The sequence below is a fragment of the Bubalus kerabau genome, chromosome 5 (assembly GCF_029407905.1).
Source record: "Bubalus kerabau isolate K-KA32 ecotype Philippines breed swamp buffalo chromosome 5, PCC_UOA_SB_1v2, whole genome shotgun sequence".
NCBI classification, from domain to species: domain Eukaryota; kingdom Metazoa; phylum Chordata; class Mammalia; order Artiodactyla; family Bovidae; genus Bubalus; species Bubalus kerabau.
Window position 1 is genome coordinate 119493159 of NC_073628.1, and position 15252 is coordinate 119508410.

At 37.3% G+C, this 15252-nt stretch overlaps 1 protein-coding gene across 6 annotated transcripts in view; it reads left to right on the top strand.

The window, feature by feature from the left end:
- The window catches only part of SMG7 (SMG7 nonsense mediated mRNA decay factor), an 86351-nt gene that overhangs the window by 36268 nt on the left and 34831 nt on the right, over positions 1-15252 (top strand). For all 6 annotated transcript variants that reach the window (XM_055582896.1, XM_055582895.1, XM_055582898.1 and 3 more), the window contains 3 exons: positions 9336-9367; positions 11833-11950; positions 13667-13799. In XM_055582896.1, coding sequence (XP_055438871.1) covers positions 9336-9367; positions 11833-11950; positions 13667-13799 — 283 coding nt within the window. Of the gene's footprint in view, positions 1-9335; positions 9368-11832; positions 11951-13666; positions 13800-15252 lie in introns of those variants that run through there.

Here is a 15252-nt window from a genome sequence, read left to right on the forward strand (position 1 = left end):
TGGAACCCAAACTGCCACTTCCCAGTTGTATGATTTGGGGCAGGTTATTTAACTTTTTCCTCATCAGAAAAATGGGAATAGTATTGTTCCTTACCTGATAGATTTCTTGTGAGAATTAAAAGTTTAATAATATATTGTAGCACATAAACAGCACCTGGCAAATAGTAAATGATCAACTGTATTATTATTTAAGCCAATGATTAATTCTTAGGAGATGAGCTTAGATGGCATTCTGTAATTCACACTTTGCTTGATGTGCTGTCATGTCTAGTTTTTAACTGTTTGCCTAAGCTGTGTGATCAAAACTAATGTTTGGAGAGGAGAAAAATGTGTTCGCGATCCAACTTTAAGCTGTATTTCTTTAAGTTTTATATAATCAAAACTAATGTTTGAGGAGAAACAAAAAATACAATAATGTAAGTCCTTTGTAATTTTTACATATTACTCTTTTGTTTTTATTTTCTGTGCATACTATAATGTGGTCATTACAACATTCAGGTTCTCTTTTATTACTTAGCATTACGTTGTGATAGATGACCCAGGATTTTTTACCTCCACCTTGGAACGTTGCCGTCTTCAACCTAGTATGTTGCTTCAGAAAGGATCCTATGTCAGTGACCCAGTTAACAAAAGTAATTTGGTGGTCACTGAAGTGTTCATGTCACAGGTTAACCCTCTCTCTTGGAGTTATCTCAGTGGACATGAATTTGAGTGAACTCCAGGCGATAGTGAAGGACAGGGAAGCCTGGCGTGCTGCAGTCCATGGGGTCGCAAAGAGTCAGACAGGACTTAACGACTCAACAGCAACAACTTGGACTTATCACCTATGTTCTTTTATGGGACTTACCTGTTTTATTTTTTCCTGACAGCAACTCTGAAAGGGAGCTTGTATCCCTGCTTTATAGATGAGGAAGATGAGTCTCTTAAAAAGAAACTCCAAGGTAACACTATTAATATAAACCCAGATTCAGACCTAAGTCTTTTTTCTTCTGTATCATTTTGTGTTACATAAAGTTGCCTTAGCATGATACACATTTTACCATTCATTAATTCAACAAAATTTTAGTGAACAGCTGTGACATACCAGGCATTATTCTGAGTGCTGGGGATATACTCCTGAACACTGTCTTCTCACGTTTTTTCGTTGTGTGTGATCTGTACTGTACTCATCACTTTTTCTCAGTTCTTTTGCCTTTCATTTTGTTATTACCCCATAGGTTCACCATTCTCCTCAGTTAATCTCCCTCCTACTTTTAGACACTGATTTGATCTCCTGCTTTATCTCTGAATTTGAGGCAATGTAGCAGTGAATTCTCTGGACATCTTTCCACCCTGCCCTACTCCCAAATTTTCCTAGCACAATTCTTTCTAACACTATTTTCCTTCAATTTTATCCTCTTGAAAGCCAGTCTTGCCTCATGTCTTTCCATCTCTTCCAGAAGCATGCTGTATCACTCTTGTTCTTTCCTATATCTTCAACCTGTTCATTTCCACTAGCTTCTTTTCTTCATTCTAAACATGCTCAAGTTTCTCCCATTGGAAAATAAGAAACTTTTACCCGTGGCCCCCTTTTATTTCTCTTCACAGCCCAGTGTCTTAAGAGTTGACTGAAACTTCTCCCTCTTATTTGTTCCTCATTCTCCCTACAATTTGACATTGTTTCTTTCTCTGACAAGGCAGTCATTAACACTTATTGCACTAAATCCAACACACCCTTCAGTCCTTAGAGTACTTATCTACTGCCTGTGATATTGTTGACTACCCTTCCTGTTTATCCTCTTCTTTTGCCCTCATGTGCCTGTGAGTTTCTTCTTGGTGTTCTTCATTCTTTTATCTGCCTTTTAAGAATGAAGATAGGGAGCTTGCACCACCCTTCTGCCTTTCTGGGCAATTACAGTTAGTCCCGTGGTTTTAACTGCCATCTGTGTGCTGATCACTCCAGCATTGTGTCCATCATCTTGATGTCTCCCCTGTGCTTAACACTCATCTCTTCTTAAGTGTCTGCTTGCTCACCCCGACTTAGTCACATACCCAGATGTGCAAGGCAAGAATTTGAGAATGATTTTAGGTGGTTTCCTCTGCTTTATCTTCTGCTGATTTTACTTCCAAGTATTTCTTGAATCTAGGCGTTTCCATCCATTCATGCCTCCACTTCATTTCCATCCATTCATTTCCTTCACTTCCTTACCTCCAGTCTTGCCCTTTTAAACCCCATCTTCCATGCATCTTGTTGTAATCATTTAAAAAGGCAATTCTGACAATGCTGTACCCCTCCTTAAAACCCAGCATAGATTTCCTAGTAGTTAAAAGACAGAACCTGAGCTCCTTAACATGTCATCCACGGCCTCACAGTCTGCAGTCTGCTGAGATTCTCCAGCTCATCTGTAGCTTCCCACCCTGCATTTGATGCATCAGTCCTCCTCCTTCACTGGCTTAGCTTTGTTTTTCTTTTGTGATATTTTCTCTGCCTGGAAGAGTAATTCTTTCTCATGCTTTGAGATTCCTAGACCAGAATTGGCCCTTTATAAAACTAGGTACACATGTTCAAATCGTATAGATTATTGAATGAATGTTGTAATACAGAGCAGTGGAGTGTCAGGAGATTTGAAAATTTGTGCCAGACTGTGAAGTGCCATAGAGAGAGAAAGCAAGTTAGTATTTTTATTATCTCTTACTGAGAAGCTCCTTTAGGAGCAGCATTTCCCTAGATGTTCTTTTTCTATGTGAAATTCAACAGTAGAGCAGCACGATTTATTTTTTTCTGATGCTAAAGCTGAAACTCCAGTACTTTGGCCACCTCATGCAAAGAGTTGACTCGTTGGAACAGACCCTGATGCTGGGAGGAATTGGGGGCAGGAGGAGAAGGGGACGACAGAGGATGAGATGGCTGGATGGCATTACCGACTCGATGGACATGAGTTTGAGTGAACTCCAGGAGTTGATGATGGACAGGGAGGCCTGGCGTGCTGCGATTCATGGGGTTGCAAAGAGTCGGACACGACTGAGCGACTGAACTGAACTGAATACCGTGAGATTTGGTGTTACCTTAAAGATCTCAGGAATGTCCGTGAGATTTGATGTTACCTTAAAGGTCTCAGGAATGTGTGTGTGTGTGTGTGCGCGCGCGCACGTGCGCATCTGTGTTTGTAAGCACGTATTTGCCTTCTAGTGTCTACTCTCTGACCTGTTATTTAACACAAATAATTATCATCACGTTATTATGTTTATGGTCATAACTGATAGCTACTCGTATCCTGAATACTCCTTAATACTTTATGGAAATAAGTAAATTATCTTGAAATAAGACATGCTGTGGCTTTTATTAAATTTCAAAAAAAAAAAAAAAAATTAGTGTTGCCTCCCAAAACAAGAGACTAATTCACCTCTCCTCAACTGTGAGATTAGAGGACATTGGCTTATATATTCCTGTGTTCTTTTCATAGATGGAAGGGGGTTGGTCCAGGTGAAAGGAATCCTCCACTGTATTTGCCCCTTACTTGGAAATACCTTGTATATTTTTAAGCCATGAATATAATGTGTGATTTTGAGAGATTATTCTGTGTTCATTACCTTGCATTGTTGTATCAGTGGTATATATAATCAAGCTATTTGTTAAAGAAGATTACCATTAACTAGTTTTTTCCTCTAGTGACATTATAAAAAAAATTACTGTAAAATGTTTAATTTTTGAAAGCCCCAGTTCCTTGGGCTTTTATTATCAAACATTCCTTTCCCCCCTTCACCCCCTTTACAATCTTGTATAAGAGAGGAACTGTGATGCAGTGGTTAGGAGTTAGCGTCTGGAATCAGTGTGTTGAAATGCTACCTCTGCTACTTGCTAACTTGATGGCCTTGGGCATGTTACTTAACCTCTATCTCCTTACGTTTCTTCAGCTTTAAAGTGGGAGCAATAATAGTACATAGTGTGAGGGTTAAATGATTACTTTATGGCAAACCCTTACTTTAGAACAATGTGGCAATAATAAGTGCTAAATATAGTGTTAGCTATTCTAGTGTACCTAGTGCATTAGAATGTGTTAAATGTATTTATAGATCTTGATGCTCACCCATAGTCTCCAAGAGTATTGTTTCAGATGCTTGGCTTTAAACATATTTGGTTATCACTGAATGTTTCAGATTTTGTTCAGCCTTTAAATGGCTTTTTCTTTTCTCTTGTTTGATAGAGGTGCTTAATTTTTATTATTTACAAACAGACAATATATTTAGTATTTTGAAAGCTTTATATTTTAAATAATGCTGTTTTATTATTGAAGGCATGATGATTTTAATTCTCGGATTCTTCGTTCATTCTTTTTATTAATTCCTCAGCTTAAAGTAAGAATAAAAAAGAATTCATGTGGCCACACCTTCTAGAAGCCAAGAGGAAATTTTTGAAAACTAGTATCTGTTTATATAAGCTGCTGCTGCTGCTGCTAAGTCGCTTCAGTAGTGTCCGACTCTGTGCGACCCCATAGAAGGCAGCCCACCAGGCTTCCCCGTCCCTGGGATTCTCCAGGCAAGAACACTGGAGTGGGTTGCCATTTCCTTCTCCAATGCATGAAAGTGAAAAAATAAAGTGAAGTTGCTCAGTCGTGTCCGACTCCTAGCGACTCCATGGACTGCAGCCCACCAGGCCCCTCCGTCCATGGGATTTTCCAGGCAAGAGTACTGGAGTGGGTTGCCATTGCCTTCTCTGCTTTATATCAGCATTGTAGTATTAATCTTTCATAATATTGATCTTTAACAAAACCAATAGGTCATTGAGGTACAGTATTTTCTCTTTATAAAAAAAGTAAAATAATCAAGTAGCCAATTTTGTGCTAATCTTTGTGAAAGCAGTTGGTTTAAGATCACATATCTGTTGATTTCTTATATATTATACCCCATCTAAAAAAACTTATTTTCAAACAGTCTTCTTTGTGACATTATGATGTCAACAAATAAAAATCTTTATTCTGAGGAGACTATTATTGATGATTCCTCCTGGGAAAACTGTTTGGTTTGGGGATTTATACATATCGACTTCTTGTTTTTGATCAAATACTCCCTGGAGCAGGAGAGCCAAACCTTTTCTGTGAAGGGGCCGATAGTAACTGTTTTAGGCTTGATGAGACATGTAGTCTTTATCTTAACTACTCACCTCTGCTCTTGTAGCAGAAAGCAACCATAGATGATACATAAATGAATAGGCAAGACTGTTACAATAAAATGTATTTACAAAAATTGATCCATTGTGAAAGAGGAAATTTTAGCCACGGTCTGACCACTGCACGAGAATATGAATTTTACTTCTTGTGGTCTTTCTGGTAGAAATCTCAGGTATTTATTTCCTAATATGAACTGATCTTTTTTTTTTTTTGGTTTGTTTTTCATTTTTTGTGAACTCATCTTCAATTTAGACTAGTTGACTTAAATGTTAAGGTTTAATCAACAGAGCACGAAACTGAACCTAGATAAGTCTGTGTTAGCTTTTTATGTCATAGAATTTTTAATTCCAACTTGAAATAAAAATAACTTGAACTTCAGAGTCAGAAAGAACTAAGTTCGTACTTAATTGTACCTAGTTGTTTTGTGATAATGAACAGATTATTTCCACATTTCAGAGTTTCAATTTCCTTGTTTATGGGATGGGAATCATAGTGGCTGTCTCCCATGGTTTTATTTTCTGTTTAACTCTCTTTACCATTTCAGTTTAGCAGAGTTATTTTGGTCATTAACACGTGTCTCTTTCAGAACCTAGGAGAGAACTGTGCTCGGAGGTGGGCATCTCTTCCCTAGTCATTCTTGAGGTATCAAAACTCTTGAAATTTCAAAATGCTTGGACATTCATGTCAGATAGTTTTTATGACATTTTTGCAGTTTTGTTTGTGTTTAGATTTTTAGTTTTATATTTCTTGGACAGGTTATATAAAAATGGTATATAAAAATATATAGTGAAATTTTGATCTTTATCAGTGGAAGCCTGTTCCAGAATCTGTTAGAATTATAGTTTTTCTCTTCCTGATGGCCTATCAGAGAAGCAGATTATTTGGAAATAGTTCCTGTTATATGCTCAATATAATCTTCATTTGACTGGAAATTGGTATCCTCATTAGGCAGATCTTAGCATACCAAAATGGTATTTGTTCATCTTTACGAGCAAATCTTGTTTGGAATGAGAAAACAATCTATAAACACATGATTCTCAGTGTATCTTGTATATACTAGAGTATGTATTTTTAGGTAAGATATGGATTCAGTTCAGTTCAGTCACTCAGTCATGTCCGATTCTTTGCGACCCCATGAACCGCAGCACGCCAGGCCTCCCTGTCCGTCACCAACTCCTGGAGTCCACCCAAACCCATGTCTATCGAGTTGGTGATGACATCCAACCATCTCATCCTCTGTCATCCCCTTCTCCTCCTGCCCTCAATCTTTCCCAGCATCAGGGTCTTTTCAGATGAGTCAGCTCTTCGCATCAGGTGGCCAAATATTGGAGTTTCAGCTTCAAAAATCAGTCCTACCAATGAACACCCAGGACTGATCTCCTTTAGGATGGACTGGTCGGATCTCCAAGATATGGATACATTGTAAAATATATCCTTAGTAACTTGGCTTCTCAGGATGAGAGGTTACTGAATCCAATGAAGATGCACAAGTAGGGCTGGTTGTCTCGGGTTCATAAGTTAGTACTCTAATTAGGTTCGGGTGAGGGCAGGAGAGGAGGGTGTGACACTGGTAGGTTAAGAGATGAGGTATTTCTAAATATGATCTTAGGTTTTAAGGACGTAAATCAACTACTGTGTGAAGTTTTGTTTTGTTTTGTTTTTTTTAATGGCAAAAGTTTAGCACTCAAACAGTAAAACTAGGCTGAATGGATAATGGAATTTGATGTGATGTTATCTTTTAGGATTAGTATAGCTGTGTATTGGGATTCCCTGGTGGCTCAGAGGTTAAAACGTCTGCCTGCAATGCTGGAGACCTGGGTTCAATCCCTGGGTTGGGAAGATCCCCTGGAGAAGGAAATGGCAACCCACTCCAGTCTTCTTGCCTAGAGAATCCCATGGACGGAGGAGCCTGGTGGGCTACAGTCCACGGGGTCGCAAAGAGGCAGACACGACTGAGTGACTTCACTTCACTTCATAGCTGTGTATTTGATATTGCTCATTTATAGTGATAGTTCTTACATGGCTTGTGGTTTTTATAGCATCCTATTATGCTTCTGTTATATTTGAAAGCTTAATTTTTAAAAACTTTTTAAAAGCTAAGAAAAAAGATTCATGTTATATTTTGATGAAACTAAAATTCACAGTTGATACTTAAATAATAAACATTTACAGTAAAAATTTTAGAGTGTTCTCTAGCTTTTATGTCAGATATTGTTTTTAAAAATGGAAATCTCTTAACTTTATATTCTTACCTTTTTATAGTATATGACTGTAATTTAGCCTTTTTCCTTCTTCACTTAAAAAATATTTGTTGAATGCCGACTGTGTAGGCATAGGAGTTGTGATGGTGCGCATTAAAATCTGTGATATGTACTATGAAGAAAAAATACAAGTGCTTTAAGAACATAAAACAAGAATATCTTTCATGTATGTAGGGTTCAAGGGCTTCCCTGGTGGCTCAGATGGTAAAGAATCTTCCTGCAACGCAGGAGGCCCAGGTTCAATCCCTAGTTTGGGAAGCTCCCCTGGAGAAAGGAATGACAACCCACTCCAATATTCTTGCCTGGAGAATTCCTTGGACAGAGGAGCCTGGCAGGCTACAGTCCATGAGGTCACAAAGAGTCGGACATGACTGAGTGACTAATACACACACACACACACACACACACACACACACACACACACACACACACACGTAGGGTTTTAGTAAAGCTTCCTTGGGAAGTAATGTCTGACTGGGACAAAGGATGAGTAATTAAGTAGACAAAGGGGGGAAGAGGTATTTCTAGCAAAGGGACTCTTCTTTGAGTGTGAAGGGAGCCAAACGCATTGGAGAATCTAGAAAGAAGTCCAGGGCTGGAGCAAAAGGATCAAGGAGAGAACAGAATAATGATAGAAGTAGAGTACAGAGGCTCTCTTCAGAGTGCAGAGGGCTTTGTAGACCACTTTACTAAAGATCTTGATTTTCACCCTAAAAGCAGTGGGATGTCATTAAAAGGTTTTAAGAGGGCAGTTGATGAGGTCAGATTTGCATGTTTTAAAGATCCCTCTGATAGCAATAGAGCAAGCAGAATGAAAGGAGACAAGAGTGAAGTGGAGAAAAAATTTTGGTGGCTTTGCAATAGTCCAGGCAATGGATGGTTATAACTTGAATGATAGTGACTGAAAAAGAAGTAAAGGGAGAATTACAGATTCAAGATGTATTTAGTAAAGTAAAATTCTTTGGCATTGATAGATTATCGGGGATTTGAGAGAATGTTGTCGTGGATGACTTCCAGGTGTCTGCTTTTCACAACTGGGAAGCCATGATGCATTTAGTAATGTACAAAACTCTAGAAAGAGAAACCGGAGATGAGGGTGGAGGTGGATCATGAGTTCGTTTCTTGAATACAGTCAATTCCTGAAGAATTTGGGAAGAGAGAAAAGCAGCAGCGGTTAGAGGAGAATATGGGATAGAAGATTTTAAAGTCTGTGAAAGTGTAGGGCATGTTTAAATATTCTATGAGAAGCATCCAACAGAGAGGGAAGTTTTTAAATTGTTGAAAGAGGGGGGAGGTGGTAATTAAACGATCAGAAGTTTTTACAAAGACTAGAAAGAGCATACCTAAGTGGAATTACTGGTCTTAAACAAGGTATACGCTTCCTCTAGTGTTTTAACAAGAGTAAGAAAGAAGAGGGTTCTGTGAATATAGTAAGCCTTTATTAGTAAGGGCTTTGTTTTCCCTGAGGTAAGGAACTGTCCTTTGCTGAAAAGAGTTGAGACTGAGGAAGAGGGCAGAAATCAGCTTGAGGAGGATGGAGATTTAAAATAGTTAAAGTGGCTAGTGAATTGAGAAACACAGAATTTCCTGGCCTCATTGACAGAAAAATTTTAATTTAATAAATGTCACTTAAATGTTATCTTTAAATGTATTAGATTTGGGAATAAACAGTAAGAAAGTGAACCCTACTTGGTAAAAGAGTTCGTGATGACCCTGTGAACGTCTAAGCAATGCCATCAGTTTGCTAAGATCTTACTATTCTGGATGTTAAAGCAGGGTCACTGTTCGCAGTGCCACAGATAGAGCTGCTATACATTCTTTTTTTTAATTTGCATTCTTGTCATATAATTTTACTTAACTTTTAGTGTTACTTAACGTTGGGTAGGCCTAGTTTGTTTCTAATTGATGTTCTTTTTCCCTTTTTTAGGCAGGCAGAAGTCCTGAAGGCTGACATGACAGGTACTGTCTGACTCATTTGTTTTTCACAACTTACTTTTATACCGTTAAATTAAGAGAAGTGTGTCATCTTATTATATTACTTGTGGTATTGTCCTGGTTGCCAAAAGGTTTTTTAAATATTTATTGTTTTTATACTTTGAATTTTTACCTAGATGGCTCATCAAATTTTTTATAATCTGTGTTACATTGACTTGCATATTGCCTAGTTTAATGCATATAATCATTTAACTTTGACATACTATATTAGCGATTTAAGAGATACAAAAAAAATAATTCATCTACCATATAAACACAAGTACCGACATTAGGTTTATATCTTCCTGTTTATAATTCCCCAAACCTAAATAGTAAATAAGCCTTCAGAGAAAAATATTTTCAGGAAAACTCTTGCAGATTGAAAGTCCTTAAAGTTGAGCTACCTTGCCACTTTTCTTTTCTCTCTTACCTGTTTGTTTCTATAATAGCCAAGATGTTTTTGAAAGAATAATTGGATTTAGCCACAAAAAGGAGCAGATGACTTGAACTCAAAATTAGGAAATACATGGCAGCGACTATGTAGTGGTTAAAATGCTCTCTCTACAGCACAACAGCAGCATGCTTTCTGTGTACTATGCTGAAATGTTTTAAAAAATATAGGTGCTAGTGGATCTCATTCTAATTTTTGAAGATTTTAGTTCTGCAGTGAAACCCACAAAGACGGTTAAACTTGTTGTAAACCACATACCTGCTAAAATTTACAACCAAGGGGAGATGGGCTATTTGGATGTGTTTTTCTCAATTTCAAGAGTTGCAGGCTAATATTCTACGAATTTGAGTAATCTCACTGTCATCTTGTTCAAGGGGGAAAAAAGCCCAAATCACTTTTTCTTAGTTTACAGTTCTTCCTGTTATTAACGTAGCTGTCATTATCTTCCGTACTGTGGCTACCAGGGTCAGCTCTGCGCTCTACTCTGTTATGCCTCTTTGTGTTGGCATTGTAATCTGCATTGTGTAATAAAAGTTGTATATGGAGCAGTCTCAGGCAGTCTATATACCTTTTGCTGCTGCTGCTGCTGCTAAGTCGCTTCAGTCATGTCCGACTCTGTGCGACCCCATAGACGGCAGCCCACCAGGCTCTGCCGTCCCTGGGATTCTCTAGGCAAGAACACTGTTAACATTTTTTTAACTCTTGAACACCCTCAGTAAGAAGGCTTAGGGTTTGACTTTTGTAGGGTACATCTGTTGTACCCAGAAGGTGACTGACTTGTCCGTAAGATATTAAGTCTGCTCATTCAAATGCTAGTCTCTCTGATTGGTCAGAGTTAATGATACCTTAAAATCCTTTCCTTGCAGCCGATGAGTTGAAGCAGGGTTGAACAAATCTATGTATCTATTTATTCAGTCATTAAAAGCTTAATAAGGGGCTAAGAACCTGATACCAAAAAATAGACCCTATATTTTAGTTTCTAGCAAACTCTCGTGAGGATTAAGTCTAATAACTGGGAGATTCTGTGTGCAGAATAAGATTATGGTGCCTGTAGATACTAATAGCAAACCTACAGAGGAGTGAAGACTATGCCGTTGCAAAACCTTGAAATGCAACCAGTCAGGCTAACTAGCAGTCAGAAATGTATAATTGAAAAGTCCATTATTAAGTTCTTCTATTGAGGCAGCTCACTATCGGTTGTTGCAGTCACAAGCCTAGTAATAGGAAAGGCTAATGTGCCTTGTAGGACTCTGACGGACAATAGAGCCCCAGTTTGGTATTACATGTAGTCATGGCCTGACTTCCTGCTCTCATCTTGCACCCAGTCTCTCATTTGGCCTCTTGAGCAGTTTAATCACTTGTCTGCTCATTTACATTAAATAGCAAGTATGCATTGCTCACAAAAGTGTCTTGACAGGCAGCCTACCGATGACTTTATTGGCTTGACATATATAGAAAAGTAGGAGTAATAGCAGAATGCTCAAACAACTGCTGGATTGTGAGCTGACAGGAGGCTTCTGTAAGGGCAATTGTGAGAATGATTCAAAAGAAGAAAAGCTTCTTTGAACAAAGAGATACAGTTATTAATGTAAGAGTAAACAGATCAATTTGGCAGTCCACCGTTTCGAGTGGGGTGACTTCTTATGAGGCATATTACTTCCTATGGTATAAATATATAAACATCCATACCAAAATCAAAGGGTGAACCATTCTGTCTCTTTTTTTTAAGCCTTTTTCATTTCATGGTGTTATTTCAAAAATAAAAGACAAATACAGAAGCATTTTGAAAGATTCAATCATTAGCCTAAATACGTAAAAGTATTTCCAAAGGTGGAAAGTTTCATCTGAAATGTAGTAGTATAAAACTTTTGGAGCAGTCTGTGATATGTATTTAAAGCGGGTTTTTGCTTTGGTGAATGGAGAGTGAAGAAATTGTTGGTGTGGCATAATGCCCTTAACTATCTGTTTATCTATCTACTGTTTTTATTTTGTTACTCAGATTCTAAGCTGGGTCCAGCCGAAGTCTGGACATCCAGGCAGGCTCTGCAGGACCTGTACCAGAAAATGCTTGTTACTGATTTGGAATACGCTTTAGACAAGAAAGTAGAACAGGATCTGTAAGTATTACCATTTGGGATGTCCCTGTAAGATCAAGAATCTCACCGAGACTTTAGAAGAGAACAGTTTGGTTGTTTCTTTTTAACCTATTTCAGAGTAAGCTATCTCAATGGGAAAAAAAAGAAATTCTAATATTTGTGATGTTTTGAACAAACTGACCTTTGGTGTAAAGAGAAATGTTCAGAGTTGAGTTTTATTAAGGTGTTTAGGGCATATCATAAAAACAAATCTGTATATATTTCAAGTGCAAAGAAACAGTGTTTGGATTCTCTGTATTGTATTCAGTCCTGTATTTAAGCTATGATTTAGAAAATGAAGTGTTCAGAGCAGGCTTTCTTTGATAAATGCGATTCTATAAGTCTCTCCCAAAGGAAAATACATTGTAAGGAAAGTTCTTCCTTTTAATCAAATAAATAAATATTTCCTTCCCCCACTTCCCAACAAGACTAAGAAAAATTTTACGTATTTAGGCTATTCCACTCATTCTTTCTATGAGCTGTGAAATGGCAGATAACCAGATTCCCAAGTGAGTAAATAAATTCCTTTCATGGAAGGCCTTGCCTTATCAGTTGAAACAAGGACATTAACCTGGTGGAAAATTAAAAATCAAGAATATTCTGTTTACCTAAGTTGTGGTGAAAATTAGTTTTTCCTAATCTAATTTTCCTGATTTTTGCACACCTGACTTTTATATTGTTAGAAGACCTAGTAATAGAATTTAATCACAACCACTCAAACGCGTATTTTTGATATTAGAATCATGGATAAGATGACATCAAAATTGCTGAGGGAATGATTGCCCTCAGAAATCATTAAAAACCCCAGTGCTTCAAAAGAGTCTCAAAAGCTGCCGTTGATAAAGAAATAGGTACTTTCCAGGTAGGTTGTGAACCCTTTATCTGTGTTGGCATCCTTTAATGAAGCCAGTATATCTTCCTTCCTTCTTAGTTCTGTTTTTTTGTTTGTTTGTTTGTTTCTTTCCCCCCTGTGATTTCCAAATTAGAGAGCAACTGTACTTCACCATAACTAAATTTAAAATGACTCTCTGTACAACTTGATTAATGAATGAAAGGCATTTTATAACAGGATTTTGGTATGCCTTATTTCAGCACTGTGTTGTTGCTTGGTTTGAATAGCCAAAACTGAAATGTCAAAAATAAGTTTATATTTCAAGCTCTAGCAAAAATATTAACCCCAAGAGAAACAAAACTATTAAATAGAAATAGAACCAAGTGTTGTGGGAAATAAGTTTTAGATAAATAAGAAATATGGCTTAATATGAGGAAACCACCACCCCACCCCCACCCCACCCCCCAGGCATGCCACGTAATAGAAGACATTTTTTGGTGCAATGATACAATGTATGAAAATTTGTTAATAGCTTACTTTTACTTTGGTCTTAACACTGTAGTTCTAAGTTTGTACCAGGATTCCTAAATAGGTTCTAACTCTAGTAACCCTAAAAGATTAATAACTGAAGCCACAGTCTGATTATTTGAACATTTGGTAAGTGTTTACTAAGGTCAGTTGCATTCTACTGCTTGTCTAATCTTGTTCAAAGGGGAGCATATAGTTATTTAAGTGAATAACTTGAATGCAGGTTTACTGTCCAGTGTGTTATAATTATAACAAACAGTTCTTTCTTGTTCTCAGGGGGACCAGTGTCTGCCCAGTGAGTCACTGCTATACCAAATAGAATTACATTTTGTTTTCAGCTGGAATCATGCCTTTAAGAATCAGATCACAACACTACAAGGCCAGGCAAAGAATCGAGCAAACCCGAATCGGAGTGAAGTTCAGGCAAACCTTTCTCTGTTCCTAGAGGCAGCTAGTGGCTTCTATACTCAGGTGAGTTTGGCAGTACATACCAGTTTTCCTACAAATCAGTGGCGATTATTCCCTTTGTGCACACCTTATTTGTATAGGCACTTTGTGTGCCCATAGTATGGTACATCTAGAAGTTGATCATCTGTAATCTCAAATAAAAAAATGTCCAAAATTATTTACCACAAGACTTTTAAAATAGTAAAGACTCTGCTCTTTAAAAGGCGATGGTTCACCTTAAAGGTTGGAGGTATAATTGTATGAATAGAAAAAGGGTAATGAGAGCAGGGCCTTAGTGAAGCAGCACAAGTACAGTTACAAGTGAACTGACTTTGCTTCATTAGAGCAAACGTGAATGTATGGGTATAGTCACTAAGAAAGTAACAGCCATGTTGTGCCAGGTAAGAAAGTCAAACCCTGTGATCTCAAGTGAGTTTCTCTAGTTTTAAGTATATAGTAGAATATATCTAGAGCTTCAAATGCTGTTAAGCTATACCTAAGAGATAGAGTAGCCTTTCCTCAGTTTGAATAATAAGCTGTTATTTATTGTTCTCAGAAATTGTCCCTGCCCTTAGTTACATCTTGATATGACTTCTAAATCACGTGAGGTAGAATGATTCTTTTTTGGACAGATGAATAATTCTTTTTGGACAATGAATTTTATTTAAGCAGAATTCCTTTGAAAACTTCATCCCATCCACTTGTAATAGCATTCATAATTTAATAAAATGTGTATAAATTCTCATCTTACCATGACAAGGCAAGATTTTGAGGAGCTTGCACCAAAGAAATTCACAGAACCTTCTGTCTGTGCTGCTGCTTGTCCAATGCTACCTATATTTTGTCTATTTTGGTTTTGCTGTTTAGAAAAGACTGTTGAAAGATATCAAATAGCCACCATCTTATAGATTTACTTAGACTAAAAAATTAATCACTGTTCATCATTGAAAGAAGTCAAGTATGGTTCTTGTTCTCACACTTCATTTTTTAATTGCTTCCAGCTTTTAGCAAAAGTTGGTATTTCTGGAGAGAGGGGTTGTGGTTTGACTTGACTAATCCTTAGGGCAGGTGTTAAAGGTTAATTCATTCTGCATGTAACTGTTAAAAGTCTTTTCTTTGTAAGACACGATACTAGAGGATTAGAGGGAAGAGAGACCATCTTTAACTATCAAAAGACTATCCAGTCTAAATGAGATGGATATATTAATAAATACTTTTTTTTGGCTCTTCCATTATAAAAAATGCATACCCAATGCCAAGGGATTTTAAAATGATAAAAGTCAAAGCATTTTTCCTTACCCTCTCATTCAGGATAAATTACTGATGAGTAGAGTTTTTAACACTATTGATAATCACTTTTGTTTTCCCAGAAAGTTATCATTTATGTTTTTAAATTTCCATCAACAGTGTATTCAAGTGTCTATCTTGATATACACTGAACAGTGTTAAGTATTTCAGTAAAGGCAAATGAATGATT